Source organism: Engystomops pustulosus, chromosome 1 (assembly GCF_040894005.1).
Source record: "Engystomops pustulosus chromosome 1, aEngPut4.maternal, whole genome shotgun sequence".
Taxonomy (NCBI): Eukaryota; Metazoa; Chordata; class Amphibia; order Anura; family Leptodactylidae; genus Engystomops; species Engystomops pustulosus.
The window spans coordinates 92,898,219-92,918,592 of NC_092411.1; the positions used below are offsets into that span (position 1 = coordinate 92,898,219).

The 20,374-nt window shown below is 41.4% G+C and overlaps 1 protein-coding gene across 1 annotated transcript in view; it reads right to left on the minus strand.

Annotated features, from left to right (window-relative positions):
* MYO1H (myosin IH) overlaps positions 1 to 20,374 on the minus strand; it is a 91,722-nt gene that overhangs the window by 27,222 nt on the left and 44,126 nt on the right. Inside the window, exons 3-13 of the mRNA XM_072147433.1 lie at positions 18,186 to 18,301; positions 17,505 to 17,703; positions 15,791 to 15,871; positions 15,275 to 15,454; positions 15,088 to 15,186; positions 13,693 to 13,806; positions 12,577 to 12,648; positions 11,181 to 11,300; positions 8,858 to 8,925; positions 7,079 to 7,184; positions 2,807 to 2,887 (exon numbers count right to left, since the gene is read on the minus strand). Coding sequence (XP_072003534.1) covers positions 2,807 to 2,887; positions 7,079 to 7,184; positions 8,858 to 8,925; positions 11,181 to 11,300; positions 12,577 to 12,648; positions 13,693 to 13,806; positions 15,088 to 15,186; positions 15,275 to 15,454; positions 15,791 to 15,871; positions 17,505 to 17,703; positions 18,186 to 18,301 — 1,236 coding nt within the window. The remainder of the gene's footprint in view (positions 1 to 2,806; positions 2,888 to 7,078; positions 7,185 to 8,857; positions 8,926 to 11,180; positions 11,301 to 12,576; positions 12,649 to 13,692; positions 13,807 to 15,087; positions 15,187 to 15,274; positions 15,455 to 15,790; positions 15,872 to 17,504; positions 17,704 to 18,185; positions 18,302 to 20,374) is intronic.

Sequence of the window (20,374 nt, forward strand, 5' to 3'; positions counted from 1 at the left end):
CACTGCCTGTGTCAGAGGGTGTTGCTTAGGAGCTTGGAGAAGGAGCCCTGTTGTAGCACTTTCATGATCAATACATTTGGAGATACAATTGATTTTTATTTAGGCAGGAACATGGAGCCCACCCAACCCACATATTCCAAATTGCTGACACCCTGGATGGTACTCCCCGCCTAATGGTAGAAACGGTCCTGGGCAACAAATTTAAAAACACTTCTATCTAGATTGGCATACTGTCCTTGTAGTAACCATTTCATCTGTCCTAACATGCTAAAACAGACTCTATAACCCAGGCATGAGAACTACTCATGTGAACTGTTACAAGCATATTACAACATATTGGCTAATCTGGGACTACATGCGGGTTACATGACCTTTGTCTTTGGTTATACTAACTGTACATATGTACAGACAAAGAACATATTTTAAAGGATTAGAAGATCCTGGCTGTGGCTCAGTAACAGATGATATGGATGAAAATCTTACTGCTACCAGAACTTAGATACCAGCTTCAAAATAAAAGATCATGGTGACCAGGTGCAGAGGCAAAATGCACATACCCACCATGGGGGTGCATAACACTAAACTGCTGCTCAGCGTATATCCACTACATAATCCTGCAGCTACCAATAGAGGGAGCACAACGCACAGAAATCTTTACAGATTCCATTGAATTCAAAGATTTTTGAATTCATTGTTGAATTGATTTCACAATCAAAAGCTATGACGCATTGGGTATGTCCCAGATTCAACTGTATCTTATACAGTTGTATATAACAATCATTGTATCCCCGCTCCACCATTGTGTCTCCGCTCTCAGTGGCTCTGATGCCTGCATGGGAAATGTCATGGCATTATTTGCTTTCTGCTTAAAGAGGTTTGCCAATGAAAGAAAGTTCTCAAATTTTAACCCCCTAGTGCTGTTTACACAATGAAAAGAATTTTTAACCCCTTAGGCCCCTTCCACACTTGCGTTGCAGATCACGTCAGAGTTTGATCAGGGTGTGATCAGGGTTTGGTCAGTGAAAAACGCACATTTTGCATCAGAGTGCAATCAGTTTTCAGTCAGAGCTTGTTCAGTGTCTCAGTTTTACACGCGCGTTTTTGATGCAATTTCAATGCGTTTTTCACGCGCAGAAAATGCGCGTGAAATGGACTCAGGACTGAGCTCTATCTTTTCTATGGTAATTGATGCATGAAAAATGCATTGCACTTGCGTGTGTCTCAGAGTGCAATGCGTTTTTGATGCATCTCCATAGACTTGTATGGTGCGTTTTACACGCGCATGACTTGCAAAAGTAGAGCATGCCAAGATTTAAACACGTTAAGAAAAACGCGCGTGTGTGCGTGAAATAAAATGCAAGTCTGAAAAGACCCATTGATTACAATGGGTCAGAGTGCAATGCAAGTTCTGCACGTCAAAAGCACGTGCAGAGAACGCGCGTGAAAAACGCAAGTGTGAAAGGGGCCTAACTTTACCATTTTACTCAGTTTTATTGCAGTTTTAGCTCCCATAACTCAGTGATGGTCAGTGTAAGATTCCAGAGTGTGGGCGTGGACTTTCATGATCCCTGTGTGCTATGAGATGCTGTGTGCTGACAATGTGAATATATCAGGACAGTCCAGGGCCTATAGCTGCTGGGGGGGGGGGGGGGATGGGGGCATAAGGCTGTACAAAAGGAATCCATGGGGGTGAGGGGGATATATCTAATGAATCCATAGGGTGTGAGGGGGCTGTATATAAAATAATACAGGGAATATTTTAGGGTACAGTGGACTGTTTTAGTTTTCGAATTTTTGATGCTGCCACATGAGTTCCCTGCAAAGTGGCCTGCTGAGGCTCTGTCGTCCAGGGACCTACTAAAACCTGGAGCTGGCACTGGCTTAGATCAGTCTCAAGGTTTATCTACACTTTTTTATAGCTTCTGAGCATTCTACTAGTATCTGACACATAGTAAAAGAAAGATGAGACAGATCTGAGATAAGAGATGATAAGATCCATGAGATGAATATGACACACAATGGGCAGTTTTCCTGTGCAGTGTGCAGCATTTTGAAGCCCCTTCTGCATGAATCTGGCGCACCCTGAACTGCTTTCAGCAGAGTGCACCAAATTCTTTTGGGTGCACCTTCAACATAGGACGTGCAACACACTTCTGTCAGAGTCTGCATGTTAAACGTGGCGCACGATCCAACTGTGCACCAGAATGCCCCTTTATGTACAGAAATTTGTGTTGGGTATGTGCTGCAGACACTCCTTAAAGACATTTGCAAGCAGTTTGCACATAAAAGAATGGGCAAAGTCTGACAGAAAAGTGGCACTGGGGCTTTAGTAAATGTCCAATAACTTTTAAGTGCATCTAAAAGTGCACAACAGAATTAGACCAGAATTGAACCAGAAAGGCACAAAAGCACTCTTTCTTGTAAGAACTTGTCAAACTCAAATTACTTTATCACTCATCTTACACTTGTAAAAAGTAAAGTCATACAATTCAGCTCTGCCCTCCAATGACCAACCTAATCCAAATCTGGTGGACTTGCAGTTGCACTTAACAGAATGTACTGTAAAGAATGGCGCAGCTGTAGGTGCTGCCTGTGCATCCGCTCCTCCACCCCCCACCACACCCCTGCCCTGCAGGCACTTGACATAATAAAAAGGTGGACCTGTAGTAAGTTTTGCAATGGGGAGTTGTGACCTCTGTGTACAATGCTGACTAATTGATTACAGGGTGAGTACATTTTTATCTGTGTACATTGTTGTAAGTGTGGAGGATGGGTCAGCAGCAGATGACAATGTTAAATATTTTACCATTATAGCAATGATTCCTTTGTGCTTCTCTTCAATTAGATCACAGATTATTTTGTTGTCAAAATATTGGACAGGTTCCCACTGTGAAAAATAAACACATTGTTTATCTTTTGTTCATGTTTTTTTTTTTCTACAGTTTTCTATATACTATGAAGGCCTCATGCACACGATTATGAGCAAAAACAAGCCACAAACTAAACACAGATGTCAGCCCGATTTTGGTCGGGTGAGTGCTGTTCACTCCTTCCATCTCTGTAGGAAGTTGAGTGGACCTGCTCTATCTTTTAAAATGTGCCCACCCAGCTTTGTCATGGTATGGTCATACACGCTCTGCTTAACGCACAGTGACCATGCACAGTACACCTCAATAGTAGCTGGGATTTAGTTGCTGTCTTTGTAGCCAGCTTATGTCCACCATTTTTGTTTGTGTGCAATAGGCCTTAGTTATAAATTGAGCATTTTAAAAGCAGGAGGAATTATAGTTGAGTACTTCAGATGTAATCAGAGGTAATTGTTGTATCAGTCTTGCTATTTGCTGTTGAATGTGAAAATTTATACTGAGTTCTCAAATTGCGTTTTAGCATCATTTTAATAGTGAAATGCATGGTTTTGCCACAACTTTTAGGTAAATCGCTGTCAAAACTACCATGTGGCTCCCCAGCCCACACTAAATATAAAAAAAGTTAGTGCCTGTGTTAGACAGTTAAAAAGAATGTCTTATTGCTTTAATAATAGAAACGTGGGAGGGATTTATCACAGCTTGTACAACTGAAAACAGGCGCGCTAATCCCCTGTGCATCTATGGCCTGCGCCAGGTTTGGACTCAGGCTAAAGCATAGTGCTACGACAGCCCAGGCCTTGTGTAGAACCGAGGCAGGCACACAAAGGGGCACGTTTACTAAGGGTTCGCGGAATGCATTTCCGGTGGGTTTCCCGAATTTTTCCAATTTGCGCCGAATTGCACAGGGGTTTTTGGTGCACGTGATCGGATTTTGGTGCATTGGCAATCCGACTGATTCGGACAAACGGCGGAATTTAAAATTCAAATTGTGTCGCAAAACATGCATTCACATACCCCGGGAAGAAGAAGGTGAACTCCGGCGGACCTGAGCGGCAAAGCGACACATACAGGAAATTGGACGCACAATCTTAGTGAATCGCGGCAGCTCCGAATCCTCGACGGACAACTTACCTAGGGGGTCGCGACGGGACGGGTAAGTAAATGTGCCCCAATGTGTCCGGCGATTGTGTCCAGCTGTCCACGCTTGCCAGGGGGCAGGGTTTAGATCATCTCCCCCATAATATTAGTTTTACAGTTATGAGCAGGGTCGGACTGGGGGACCAAGGGCCCACCAGTGAAATTGGTTTTGGGGGCCCACCTACTACTACATGGGAATATTGACCGTAAATACTCGAGAATAAGCCAAGTTTTTCAGCAAAAAGAATGTGCTCTTACTAGAGTCAAGAAAAAAAATAAACAAAATGTGTACTCACTTTCCGACACCCATCACCCCATCCCCTCCCCGGCAGGTCCTCTTCTATCCATTGATGCTCCAGGTTCAGTTCTGTGTCTCCGTGCGGTGCCGTCGCTAGTGTCATGACGTCAGCTGCTTGCTGCCATAGGCACACACTATGATGTCAGTGAACAGCTGACGTCATGACGCAAGCGACCTTATCGGACAAGGAAACTGGAGCCGAAGCATCAATGGAGAGAAGAGGACCTGCCGGGGGGGGGGGGGGTAGCAGCTACAGGTTATATACTGTGGGCAGGGGCTGCAGGCTAAACACTGGGGACAGGGGGCTGCAGGCTAAACACTGGGGGGCAGGGGATGCAGGCTATATACTGGGGGCAGGGGCAACAGACTATATACTGGGGGCAGGGGCAGCAGGCTATATACTGGGGGCAGGGGCTGCACGCTATGTACTGGGGGCAGGGGCTGCACGCTATGTACTGGGGGTCAGGAGCTGCAGGCTAAATACTGGGGGCAGGGGCTGCAGGTTGTATACTGTGGGCAGGGGCTGCAGGCTATATACTGAGGGCAGGGGCTACAGGGTATATACTGAGGGCAGGGGCTACAGGGTATATACTGAGGGCAGGGGCTACAGGGTATATACTGAGGGCAGGGGCTACAGGGTATATACTGAGGGCAGGGGCTACAGGGTATATACTGAGGGCAGGGGCTCCAGATAATATATTCTTGGGGCAGAGGCTACAGACTAGATACTTGGGGCAGCAGCTACAGGTTAATACTGGGGGCAGGGGCTGCAGGCTATATACTGGGGGGCAGGGGCTACAGGTTATATACTGTAGGCAGGGGCTGCAGGCTAAATACTGGGGGCAGGGGCTGCAGGCTATATACTGGGGGCAGGGGCTGCAGGCTATGTACTGGGGGCAGGGGCTGCAGGCTGTATACTGGAGGGCAGGAGCTGCAGGCTATATACTGGGGGCCGGGGCTGCAGGCTATATACTGGGGGCCGGGGCTGCAGGCTATATACTGGGGTCAGGGGCTGTAGGCTGTATACTGGGGGTCAGGGGCTGAAGACTGTATACTGGGGGGCAGGGGATGCAGGCTGTATACTGGGGGGTAGGGGCTGGCAGGCTACATACTGGGGGGGGGCAGGGGCTGGCAGGCTATATACTGGGGGGCAGGGGCTGGCAGGCTATATACTGGGAAGGGCAGGGGCTGCTAGCTATATACTGGGAGGGGCAGGGACTGCTAGCTATATACTGGGAGGGGCAGGGACTGCAGGCTATACACTCGGGGTCAAGGGCTTTAGGCTATATACTGAGGGGCAGGGGCTTTAGGCTATATACTGGGGGGGCAGGGGTCGCAGGCTATATACTAAAAAATTGTGGGTTTCTCTCATTTCCCCCGTTATTGTGGTCTTTCTCTTCTCCCCCCTCTAATTATGGGCCCCCTTGTATATACCCCTCTTATTGTGGAATCACTTTGTTCACCCCTCATTATCTAGCCCCCTCATCTCCCCTTCTCTTATTATGAGCCCCCTGGTATTTTCCCCTCTTTTTCTGACCTGCTATTATTGTTGTCCCCCCTCATCTTCTTTGCTGCCTCTCATCTTCCTTCTCTTGTTGATCCTTGTATCTCCCCCTCATTTTGTAGCCCCTCTACCGCCTCTTATTGTGGATCCCTGGGTATCCCCCCTCATCTCCCTCTCTTTTTTAACCCATTCTAATGCCCCCCTATCTTGCCCCCCCTCATCTTCTGTTCCCCCTCTCATTTGTGGTTTTCTCACCTCCCTCCTCTCAATGTTGTATCTCCTACTCTTATTATGGGCCCCCTTCCATCTCCCTCTCATTATGTAGCCCCCTCATCCGCCCCCTCTTATTGTGCTCCCCCTGGTATCTCCCCTTCTCATTGTGGACCCCTTGATCTTCTGTACCCCTTTTCTCCCCCCTCCCCCCCCCCTTATGGCCCCTCTCACCTCCCTCCTCTTAATATTGTCCCCTTGTACCTCCCCTTCTTATAGTGGGGCCCCTGGTATCTCCTTCTCTTATCTCCCCCTCTTTTTCTGACCCAAGCAACTCCACCTCTCATTGTGGGCCCCCCATCTTCTGGGCCCCCTCTAATTTTAGCCTTTTTTATGGCCCCTCTCATCCCCCTCTTTTTCATGGGACCCCCACTTATCTCCCCATAATTTTGTGGGCCCCCTTATCTCCCCCCTCATAGTGTGGCCCCCTCTCCTCTTTGTAACATAAGTTTAAAAAAACAAACAACAAATACCTCACCTTTCCAGGTTCCCCAGCAGCTCCTCATCTTCTCTGCTGCTGTGTACAACAGGCCGACAGTTGATGACGTCATCATATCGCGCCTGCTGACCTGCTGTACACAGCAACAGAGAGGCAATATGATGATGTGGAGAGCTCACAGCTCACTGCATCATCATTGCTTTCCACTCCATCGGGCACAGTTGAAGTCCCGAACCGGGGAAAGGGGCGGAATCAGCGCGTTTAGGGGCGGGGTCGGCGCGGCTGGGGGCGGTTCAGTCCGACACTGGTTATGAGAAATATTAAACAGCAAGTTTCTAGACTAATGGTGAACATACAAATTAAACTAAGAGCAAATAACTGATTTCAGCAGCACTGGCCATCCATGTTATGTGTAATGGATAGGGTTTGTCCTCAAAGGAGATAATAACAATTGTAACTATATGTCATAAATGTATAAACATGAAAAAGAATTAAGAAGTTAATTTGTGAATGCTGATAACCTTTGTTGTAATAAATAATAAATTGATAATATTCTACTTTACCTCAATGCCTTCTGTTTCATATTCTTCTTGCTCTGCCTTAAGTGTCATAGAAATGAAAAGTTGCTGCAATTTCTCATTACAGTAATTAATGCAGAACTGCTCAAAGCTGGAGAAATGAATAGACAGTTACCACAAAGCTATACAAACATCGAATTGGTTTATTGTTTAAACATTTAAAATTGAATAGAAAGTAATTTTTATTATAAAATATTTTCAAAAAATCATAACAATCAAACATAAATAAACTGTATGAATAGGGATTCTTCATGACACGGCATTGAGAACAGGGAGTCAATAACTACAATGAAATGTATTCCCTATGACAGTGGTGGCGAACCTATGGTACGGGTGCCGGAGGTGGCACTCAGAGCCCTCTTTCAGGGCACCCAGGCCATCAGCAAAGAAGACTCAAGGTACCTACTTGTACTCTGTGGCAGCCCAGGACTTGTCACGCTCAATGCTATTATTAAGCAAAAGCGCTGCCTGGGACTACAGGAGTAGTGAAAAGGTGTGGACAGATCAGAATTATCATTGTAGTTACTTCTCCAGGCAAAAAAAATCTTCCGGTTTTGGGGACCTTAATTTACTCCTCCTTTTATATACTGTATTGGTTTCCTCAGAACACTCATACGATTGAAAGTTACAACAGAGCAGGGAGCAATAAGTTGCTATATTGGCACTTTGTGATAAATTGGTGGATTTGGGTTGTAGTTTGGGCACTTGGTCTCTAAAAGGTTCGCCATCACTGCCCTATGAGAAAAAAGACCATGGTATCCTTGTCACATTTTCTCGACAGTACCATACAAAATTTTCTTGCTTGTAAATACACACATTAAAGATTATTCAATGATTTTCTTCATCTATCGCACTTGTTTATATGTTAGTACATGCTGCAATTTCTTTTCCATGCAAATTTATTTTCTGCATATATCTCTTTAAAGTGAAGATCTCTAAAATCCATAAGCATATATTCATGTAATACATATAAAGTTTATATATATATATGCAGATTTTGATGTAAATGTGCTTTTGTATTTTGGTGCAGACAATGTAGAGCAGTAACATTATTTTAGATAATGCTGTCATAGGAACCTGACACAACAAACAAAACTTAAGACAACTAAAAATATAGATGTATTTCCCAGATTTCATGAGATGTACAGTACACCCACTAGTTTAAGGAGTTACACTATGGGATTGATGGCCTATCTTTAGAATAGGTGATGAATATCAGTGGATGGTAGTCTGACCTTTATCTCAGTGGCACCTGAGCTGTTTAAATGAGTAGGGTGGCCTCATACTGTAAGTACAAGCCCAGTGATTGCACTGCATTGAATGTGTGACTTCACTGGCCTGAAAAGAAGAAGCACCACAGTGCCACAGCCTATTTAAAGGGAACTTGATGCAGTTTATTGGCCAGGAGCTGGGTAACTTTCATCTACTTTTTGTCTACTAAAATTGAGTGGAACCAGTAATATGAATTATAAATGAAGATTTCGAATTGGTATTAACATATGGGATATAGTATTAGTATATGAAAACCTATCATTAGGTGAAAATGTGTGATCCACATGTCAGGTTCCGATTAAGGAGCTGATCTATTGGGTCTCTCACAGATCTAACAGGGCATCAATAATATAACACTAAAAAAACACCTTTAGTAAATAAAACTATTTTCAGAGAACAATTAATGAATTGAATGTTGAAATAAATGACTTAATTTTATAATACAACTGATATGGAAGCAAGATAGTACATGACAATTTATCAGCTATTTACCTGTTTGTTTCAAAAACTTCAAAGCCATAAATGTCCAAAAGTCCAATTACTGTTTTCTTTGGTGGCTCCTGTTAATACCAATTCCATTGTTAAGTTAATAAAGTCGGTCTACTAACAACACGATAAAAAAAACTTCTATTTCATACATTAAATAGATATAAACACATCTGTATTTAAACTGTGTTATTTAAACCATGTTAAATGCAATATATTTGTGTATTTCTTATGTACCTCTGGATATCAAAGTGATTATCTGTGTAGAAGGACTTAGTGTAAATGTGAGCCATAATGATATGAATATTTTAGTGGGTTTCATGGCTCCACAAGGTCACTCTTCATCATTTACAAGGTAAATATTTTATGACACAGGTAATATGTACAAGAACATGACAAGATTCCCTGCACCTATGTTACAGAAACTCTGTTTCCTGGATGAGGGAAACTTAAAAAGAACCTGCCAGGCACATCTAGCCCCGTCACACCAAACATACCACCTCATTTTCTGTAGTGAGTTACTCTACATGATGATATTGAAACAAGTCAATGACTCTTGTGCCTTAGAAAATGATCTCATGCACTTTTCCCAGTCTGCGGGGTTATCCTGTGAATTGAGTCAGCTTGGGGTATCCTGAGCCAGGCTGCAACCCCTCCTTCCTCCGTCATCTTTAAACATGTCCTCTGCCACCTCCTGCTTCACCATACCGTGTGGAATAGGGAAATTGTCATTTTATAATTCATAAGAGCGGCTTACTGGTTTTATAATCATGCAGAGCAACTCACTACAGTAAATGAGGTAGGACACTTAGATTGGGGGGCTAGATGTGCCCGACAGGATCACTTAAGAGAACAGGGATAGTGGTGAATAAGGAAGGATGTCATATATATGAAAATAATAAGGAATATAATGTAGGAGTGTAACAATAAGTTGGCCCTGGGGGAAATTTTACTTTTTCTTTTACAAGTTTTCAAGAGGAAAACCACCACCTGTTACTGTTGGTGCTGATCAGAGCTGTACTCGGTCTAACCACCGAGTCTATAGAGCCGTCTCTGCTCCTCCCTGCATCGTGCTACTTCAGCGTGACGCTGTGATGAGTGGAAAAAGGAGAACCGGTAATAAACTGCATCTCTCTTCTCCCTAGTACGGGAGCAGCAGAAGACTTAAGCGAGCGAACCTCCTTTAGATGTCAGCGGGTGGTCCAAAACAGGTTAAAGCAAATCAACCATCAAAATCAAGTATGATAAACCAGGGACACTTATCCAATGAGCAACCGGTGCTCTTGGAGACATTATCAGAGCCCCTATTTGTCGTAGTTTCATGCTTGATTTTCACTTTGGATTTCCTTTAAAAAAAAGAAATCATATGTTATGTATTTAATTCTTATAAACATGGCTTAACTAGCACTAATCATGAAGCTTAAAGAGGACCTGTCACCCCATTTATCGGCACTAGGAGCTGCTTACTAAAATAAGCAGCTCCTAGTGCTTGATCAAACGCCGCAGTGTTAGAGTGATAGCGTTACCGGAAACATCCGGTAACGCTATCAAACACTGCGGCGGGGTATATGCAAGCTGTCCGATATATTCATGAGGGGGCGGTCCGAGGCGCTGCCTCTACCCCGGACCTTCCCTGCTCGCTCCTTAGGCCGGCATTGACTGCCGCGCTAGGCGGCAGTCACAGCCCCTAGTCACGCCCCAACCCCGCCCCCTCATGAATACGACAATTACACTATACCCTGCCGCAGTGTTAGATAGCATTACCGGAGGTTTCCGGTAACGCTATCACTCTAACACTGCGGCGTTTGCTCAAGCACTTGTTCAAGTACTTTAGTAAGCAGCTCCTAGTGCCGATAAATGGGGTGATAGGTCCTCTTTAATGGGATATGCAAAACCATTACAATGCAGCTATTTTACACTATGGACGAAGATGATTGAAAACATCCTTGTTTCGCACCTATACTGATCGTCTACTAACAGCTTATCTTGTGGACAGGACATTAAACATTTTAGTGGCTGAAAGCTCCTGTAAGAGGTTTTAAACATTATTTATATACCATTCATTTGTCCACAAATGTATATTTATTAGTGAATCCCCAGGATCTCTTCACCTTCTTGAGCTGAAACAAATCCACTAAGCCATTAGGTTCTCTACACCCAGTCATGGCTTTTCCTGACTTTATTTGAAACCATCTCTACCTTATTGTAACAAACGCACTCCTTTTTTCTGCCCCTACAAAAATCAGTAATATCAGTTGATCTAAGGAAAGCAATAAAATAAAAATATGAAATTGAAGGTGATAAAAAACTATGCATTTAACACGTTTACCTTATTTGCTAGAGATCCATTAATTTTGTTAACAAGCCAGGTAAAAGATCTCCCATACATTGATTTGGCAAGGGCATCACGCGCGTAGTAGGCCAACTCTAAATTCAAAGGACTGAGAACCTGTAAGTCATAATTACCATTATTGGGACCATATAAAGATATTCTGAAAGCTACAATTCAAGTGTAAATAAAGCTAATATTTGCTAGTAAATGTAATACACCCTGGCATCACTTCATTTATATAGACAAGGTTAGACATTACAGAGCAATAACATATAACACAACAGGAGTGATTCAGTTGAAAGCAGCTGCAGGGACTACACAGTCCCTGTTCTGCCACTACCTGCAGCACCACAATGGACGAGGACAGGGGAAGAACCTGGTCTGAAATCTGGCTCTACTATAGGAAATGTGCTCTGCACAGCAGTGAGGGGAGGATGGGCAGTGTACTGTTTCCTCTGTGTCTGACAGTCCTCTCCTCTTCCGTACAGTTCTGCACCTGCTTCTTGAAGCTGTCGGAACAGAGAAAGTGGGGGAGGGGCACAACGTGAAGGCAGAGGAGCACATGGGATGTCCTGTGCTGCAGACCTCCTCCATTGATGCCCTGAGTGTTGGGGGTTAAGCCGTCTGTCAATGGTTAGTACCATATCTGTGATTGTGTATGAGTATATACTGTGCTGAGTGACTTTGTAAGTGTGAAAGTAAACATCTGTGTGCATATACTATGTGTATATGCTGTTTATATATCATTTGTGTGTTTATGGTGTGTATATACTATATGTGTGTATTTATATGGAGAGTATATGCTGTATGTGTTTCTTCTGGATGTTATAAGCCTGTGTATATATGGTGAATATATGTTGTTAGTGTATACACTATAGTGGATACACTATATGTGTGTCTATTTCATTAGTATATAGTATTTAGGTGTGTATATCCAATATGTATATCTATAAATGTATGTATATGTGTGCGAGTGAATAAAATATTTTTTTTATGTGGGGAGGCATTCAGAATTCTTCTATGGGGCTCAGCCTATTCTCAATACACCAGTGTGCGTGCTGTATATATGTCATTTTAATTGGTTGCAGAAATTCCATATGAGTTCATTTAGATGGGAATAAACATGCCCATTTTTAGTCTCTCTGTAAATTTATACTGGTGCTGGTCATTTACTGACTGGAGGCCCGTTTTATTTAGTGGAGGTGTATGTCGGTGTAGTATATATGTTTATTTTCAAGTGTAATGTGTTGGACTGGGGTGCAGAGCAATTTTAGGTATATGGGGTATCCAAAGTTCACATCGGGGCCACTGGTGTCTTGTTACCCTACTGCCCATAGGCTTCAACAAAAGGAACTATAATATGTTCATCAAACCCAAAACTTAATAAACAGACCTGCTCAGATCTAGCTTCAATCTTCTTGTGTGTTAAAGCTTCTTGTAAAATGGACACAGGTACCCCAAGAAGCTATAGTGAAAAAAAGCAAGAATAATAGTACATTTTCTTTTGTTTTTACAATAATGATTTTATTTATTATCATTATTATTTTAATTATTTTTTTTCTAGCTGCAATTTAGAGAATTCTGCAAAAATAAATCCCATGGGATATTCCCATTTCGGCAAATTAATGTTGTTGTTTGTATAATGAAAAGTTATACAATTTTTCAATATACTTTATGTATCAATTCTTCACCGTTTTCTGCTTGCTGTCCTGCTATAGAAAGCTTTATTGTTTACTTCCAGAGGACAGTCACAGATGTGCACAGCTCGTTAGTATCGTAGAGAGTAATGATTTAACGAGTAGTTTGATTTAACGAGCCGTGCACCTGTGTGACCATGGTCAGATTTCTGTCCACTGGAAGTAAACAATAAAGCTTCGTATAGAATGACAGCAAACAGACATCTAAAAAACTGTGGGGGGGAATCGATACAAAAGTATATTGGAAAAATTTATATCCTTTCATTATACAAACAATAACATTTATTTGCTGAAACAGGAATACCCCTTTAAGAACCTTTTTGCTTAAGCGCTTATAGGAAGCCAAAAGGAAGTATATAGGAAGTATACGAAGGCTTGACAATGGTGTAGTACACCAAAAAATTGCTACAATAAATCTCTATTCTCCATTTTTGATTGGATACTTGAATGCTGCCTGCCTTTCTGGGTATGGTGTATATATATATATATAGGTATTCCCATCTTCTGCATTTATGACATATCTCCAGCCCAGCCAAATGGTGAGTTTGTTGCACAAGAGCATGTATTCTCCATTCATGTCTATGGGAGCTGTGCTTTTTTCAGCACTACCATTAACATCAATGGAAAGTAGCATCTGCAGCAAACTCTTTACTCAACCGGGCTGTGGGAAGGTAGTTGTTTATCAACATTGTAGGGTAACAGAATAAACTGAATGTCTTTTTTAGTCTAATAAACAATATTATTATATATGTATAGTTGGATTTTTACATGTAATTGCAAGCAATAAATATCTTCTAATTCAATGAACATACCTTGGAAACCCACTGGATTTGTGCACCATTCCTAATTATTGCATGGCCATGGCTGTCTTCCTCATACTTTATGTTACCCAGGTGCAACACACTGGCTACTAATCCGAAAAGATGCTAAATATTTGAACAAGAAACATATTTTAGTAATTGTTAAGATACTATACATTTGTGTAACACAACTACTGTTATTCTCATTTTGTCACCATTTTGAGGGTGCGATCACATGTGGCGCTAGTATTGCATTTACAAACATGCCCAGGGGTGGACCTTGGCCTGATCGAATATGCGTTTCCAGCGAGAAGCATGCATTTGGTAACCATCATCCATTGTCTTGTATTGTTTAAACGCAAGACAGCGGGTACTGGTTACCGATCGCATGTGTTTCACCTAAAACGCATATGTGATTGGGCTGAGGCCTACCCCAGGGTGAAAGCAGTGCGTTTGTAAACTACATCTAGTGCCATGTGTGACCCCACCATAAGAGTATAGCACACAGACATGTTTACAGTGGAGGGTTGAAATGTACTCCTGTAATCCACAGAAAGTGTAAGCACCACATAACATATAGCTTTGCGCTGCTGGTTTTGTACATAGCATGTGCAAACATTGCAACTGTAAATTAGATCAGGTCAGACACCGGAAAATGTATAGTTTCTAACTCATAGAAGTCATGCAAAAAGATTGAAATGTCTTCCCTTTTCCACCTCAGCAATATGACTACAGGGACAGATGACTACAGGTATAGAGAGGCCGATGATTTGAGAGTTTGTGCTATTACCTAAAATCAGGAGTTTGTAAACGCATGGTACTTCAGGCCAGACATAGGGTAAACATTTACCGTATTTCAGACTGGGTTGAAAGCTATGGCATTCAGACAAATAGGTAACTTTCATGCCCCTAGTCTAACTAGGTTCAATTAAGACTTGGACACCATCTTTTTGTCATTTGGCTTTTGGTATGACTTTATTGTGGCACATACTTCCTAATTTATTTATCAAAAACTAGATAAATAACACAGCACATTGGTAAATAGGGAAAAATCAACAAAATTTCATAAAAACTTCACTTATAAACTTTATAAGTAAAACTTATTTCTACATGTATTTGTCCACATATGTAACTTATGTAGCCTACCACATTGGAATTTTTGTTAATACTGTTGATATCTATCTAAATAAAAGAAAAAAGAATAAAAGAAAAAATGACAGCACTCCAAAAATAGAGCTGATTTTTGGTCACTATTTTGGAGTGCTGCCATTTTTCCTTTTTTATTTGGATGTGAGGCTTTATTTTAGCAGTGCGTTACTAGATTTTTTCTTGTTTATCTTATATCTATCTATTTATTTATCTATCAATCTATTATGTAAATAGCAGATAGCGTTATAGATCTCTTACCTCAATATCTGCTTCAGTGAACTCAATGATAGTAAACGCCTTACGTACAAGCTTCCAGTTTGACTTGTCACAGATAGAACTTACTTTGGCACATTCACCCTTGTAGTAAAAATAAAAAATAGCAATATAGATTTTGTTCACGTTTATAATAAAACAGGCAGAAACCCTCCAAAGATTGTGCTGTTACCTGGATGAGGTAACTGTAGTTCTCGGGTTTACGTTCTAGGCCCAACCAGCGTATCAAATGATCTTCTCCTCCCTCCAACAACTGGTAGAAAATATGGAAGTTCCTCTCCCCTTGATTCTGATGAACCACTCGTGACTTTTCTATTAAATAGCTGAGGATATGTCCTCCAGCTGGTGCACCCTGCAGGACCACAAACAGACATGGAAGTGATTTGGAATTATTAGAAAGACTTTCTAAATTCTGAAAGCCAACAAAACAACAGTTAAATATAACTAGAAATGTTTTACTACTTTTTTACTTGAAGACATCCAGTCATTGCATGGTATGTCACTTGTCCTTTGGTAAAGCTTGTAAAATTCTAGACTATTATTTCCTTTAAAAGACAATATATCGCATATTAACCCCCAGATATACCCATTATTTGTAACTGGCTCTCCACTTTGGATAATAGAAAGGAGTCCAAAGTGGAGGACCCACCTTCGTGTTTATATGGTATTTTTAAGATGTTGAATTCACCTTATAGTCAAACTGTACATCCATATATTTTCCAAATCTGCTTGAATTGTCATTACGGAGAGTTTTGGCATTTCCAAAAGCCTGGTAAAACACATAAAGAACATTTGTATGAAGCAACATATTCAGTAAATGCTATAAACTAGCAGGGCCATATGTAGTGTTGATGCATCCTTGGGCACTTATAGTTCTCACAGCCCCTGTTCCCGAGTTAATACCTCTGCCCATAACCCCCGTCATTTCATTACAATTGAGCAGCCCTGGACCCAGGAAGAAGGGAGAATAATATTATTTTTTAGGTTTTCCTTTTTTGTGACTCAGATCCATGTTTGTGGTGGGCTACAGCGGACAACATCGATCATCAGGATATTTTCAAAATTAAAATGATTAACCAGGATGTTGGGGTAGTTTTTATTTGAATGAAATATATGAAAACTGATGCAAACTGCCTTTGTGCAGTGTAGAGCTTGTGCCAGATAATTCAATAGTGGCTTACGCTTTTGATTAATCAGGAGGTAACACAGTTTCGCCTTTTTTTCTTGATGTACTTTGATTCATGCTGTTCCTACACAATTATCTTGAATCACAGTAATAAATGTGGTGCAAAGTAGGAAAACACACTAACAACACTGCTTTAGGTGAACAGTTTTGTGCCGGACAAAATGCAATCACAACACTAAATTGCCCAAACACGATTATGCACTAAAAACATGCGCAAGCTCCAAAGATACTTTTTTATATTGTAAAAGTGGTGCAGACACAGTAATATATTATGGCCTGCATGTTTTTTTGTTACTTAAAGTACAATTAAAGTTACATGTTAGATGATTTATTGAAACATGAAGATTCTTTATTTAGCAGGCAATGCTAAAAAGTTGATGTTTATCAAAACACCAGTGCAGCTATAAAGTCCAGAAGTTAAGCAAAATGGTGCAGTAGTAGATCTGTACTGTGATAGGATAGTGACATCTTACCACAGTACAGTTGTACTAGTATTACAACGGTGGCATTCTGCTTTACTTCTTCACTTTAGAGTCGCACTGGTGTTTTAATAAAGAATGTGCCAGGCCGAACTGTCAACTTTTCAGCATTGCCTGCTAAATAATGAATCTTTACATTTAAACAATATATCACATGTGCCTAAAAATTTAATTTGAATGTTATATGGGAGTTGGATTTCTTTCCTAAGTTCACCTACTACTGTACAAAACACAATAATTTTTAGATGCAGCACTGGGGCTGGCATTATTGGGCTGGGAAAGCATAAAAACTGTGGGCTCTCCTGCCTCAGAAGTATCAGGCTGCTGCTATTTTATTGTATCATTGCTGTGTATAGAAAAAGGCAATTGTTTTTGTTCAATTAAAATAAAAACTAACATTGTGGGGTCTGCCTATTTTCTACAACCAGACAGCTACAATAAAGTCTGACATTACTGGGGTGGAAGAGCCCACATTTTGTGGTCTTTCCAAGGAATCATTTCCATAGTAATGATGATTATGTCATCATCGCATGACCTGTGTCCCAGAGAGGTTCCGTGTAGAACCTCAGAGGAGCAGTCCTGTGCGGTGCTCTTACAATCAATAGCACCTTCTTCACCATCACCCACAGTTCACCAAACCAACATGCCATCGGGAGAAAAAGCAGCAGCCCCCACCCCTTGTCCAGGGGGCTCCCAGCTGGCCTTTTATCTATACCAGGTAAAAGAAAACTTGGTACCTCCAGAACAGGATTTGAAAGCAGAAGTCTGTCTCTGATTGTATGAAGCTTCTCTGTGATTGGACATGCCATAGCCAAGTACTGAAGGATTTTCTTTGATGTCTCTGTTTTTCCAGATCCACTTTCTCCAGATATCAGGATGAAGTGATTGTTCCGCTCTGTACACATCACTCTATAAGCATTATCTGCAACTGCATATCTGAAAAAGACAAATACCAAGGGCTATGCATTCAATTGTATTAGGGTGTCATGATATTCAATGAATACACAAAAGAAGCTCCAAGCATTTACTCTAAGGGAAGGAAAATACATAGCATATTGCATGTTGACTGCACAAAATACACTGCGTAATATAGTAGTAGTGAAGCTTATGGGATTTATCCATATCCCATACACTTAAATAATTATTATCCGCAGCAAAATCAGAGCACAAAACACATCACCTGGTGTAGAAATAGTCTACAGCCTGCAAACTTTGACTTGTGAAAGTTCGCTTGCGGAAACTGGTCTTACCCCATTTATGCCCCTTCATGCCTCCTTGGGTAAGAAGTGTGTATGGTGTAAAGGGGGTAAATCATATGCAGATAATGGAGAAAGTGATATTCATCAGTGTTGGCACAATGTACAGAGACCTAATAAAGCGCTTGAGAGTATGTGTATATATAATAAGCACAGTCTTACATGTGCGGTGGCAGCTCAATGAAATTTACACCTTGGTACATGTTCATCTGCTGTGGAGTATATAGGTCAAGCTCCTGATATGGGTTCACAGACACCAGCAATGTCCCGATATATGTCTGCAGAAAAAACATTGAAGAAAGGATTGTTACTTTCCTGCACATTGTAGTCGTAGCTAAGAAAAGGTTACAATTACAAGGGGTCACCATATATAACTATAACAGATATTTTCATATGCCTTGATCCAGACTTCTATGGTCAAGTGTATCCTAAGTTTATGAAGCTAAAGCGATTTTAGATACATTTGGCTTACATTGCTTTATCCCTAAGAGCATATTCAAACATCCCTTTACTTTTACTGTTGTTTCACATGTTTGTTTCTTTCAATGGATCTATGTTACAATGAAAAAATGTTGGAGCCTGTCCTGTTATTTTCATGTATGCGAATCATGGACCAAATTTTTTTAGTAAACTTATGCTTTTAAGAATTTCTAATGATTTTTCTTTTTTGTTTTAGATGCAGGTACTGTGTGTGTGACAATCTTCTTATATTTATTATTCATGGCCTCCTTCATTCTTAAAACAACCTTTAAAATTATGCTAATAAACCTGAGGGGCCACCCTACCACTCTGATCTGGCTTTACGGACTGTTACAATAATAATAAACTAATAATAAACTGGCTAATTCTGTAGGGGGGTTCAGTGTAGCACAAACAAGACATATAACACATACCTTATATACTCGAGTATAAGCCTAGTTTTTCAACACAAAATTTGTGCTCATAAACCCTAAGTCGGCTTATACTCGAGTCAACTAAAAAAATAAAGTCAAAACTCACCTTTCTGACATCATCTGACATCATAGGTCCTCTTCTGTCTGAGACCGTCTGAGACAGAAGAGGACCTTTGGGGGACGTCGGAAAGATGAGTACAGGGTTATTTTTTTTTCTACTACAGGGGCTGGGCAGGCTGTATGCTACAGGGGCTGGCAGACTATATACTGGGAGGCTGTAACCAATGCATTTCTTACCCTCGGCTTATACTCGAGTCAATAGGTTTTCCCAGTTTTTTTGTGTTGAAATTAGGGGTTTCGGCTTATACTCGGGTCGGCTTATACTCGAGTATATACGGTATATTACAAGAGTATGTAACACCACTACAGAAAACACCATCATTGGCTCCATATCTGATTAAATATGATGTAATAGTTTTTTGCATCTACTATCTGTACAGTGCATGCCAAGAAAACTCTCCATAGACCTCAATGAGTATTGCTGCCTATGGCCACAAGGCTGCTGTTAAGCATATGACTAAATGCTGTTACTAGAGCACAGGCAAAATGGCAGCCCCATCATGGACAGAAAAAAAAGCATGTTAGGGAACAGTATAACAGGAGGTTTTTCCCAATTAAACATACCCATTACTGCATTAAAACGGCAACACTTTTTGATTATAAAATCTTGCTTAGAGTGCAGGTAAGCAGATCATTTTTTCATACCGCAATTTTTTTAATACTGAAATCTATTTGTCAAATTGTAAAGGAAGCGATTAGTACAGGTAATAATAACATTGTACTAGGTAATATAATATATTATATAGGTAATATAGGTAAAATAATATACCCCTATATACCCGGGCATAAGCTGACCTGAGTTTAAGCCGAGGTACCTCATTTTAACACAAAAAATGGGAAAACCTATTGACTTGAGTATAAGCATAGGGTGGCAAATGCATTTGTCACAGCCCCCAGCTAGTATATAGCTAGCCAGTCCATAGCCAGCACCTGGCCTGCTAGTGTATAGCAAACCAATGCCCTCTAGTATATAGCTAGCCAGCCCATACCCATCTGGTATATTGCCAGGAGCCCCTGCCCTTAGTATATAGCCAGCAGCCCCTGTCCCCAGTATATAGCCAGCTTACCCCTGCCCCCAGTATATAGCCAGCAGCCTTCTGTCCCCAATATATTTCCAGCAGCCCCCTGCACCCAGTATATTGCCAGCAGCCCCTGCCTCGAGTATGCCAAGCCTATAAGAAAATTAATTCTCCTCCGGCTCTTTCTTTGGGTCCCAGTGCACTGCCAGTACACAAACTATGACATCAACCACTTGCTGATGTCATTCTGTGTCCGCCACCGGGGTCTCTGCTTATGTCAGCAAGCAGATGACATAATAATTTTGGTGCCGGCAGTGTG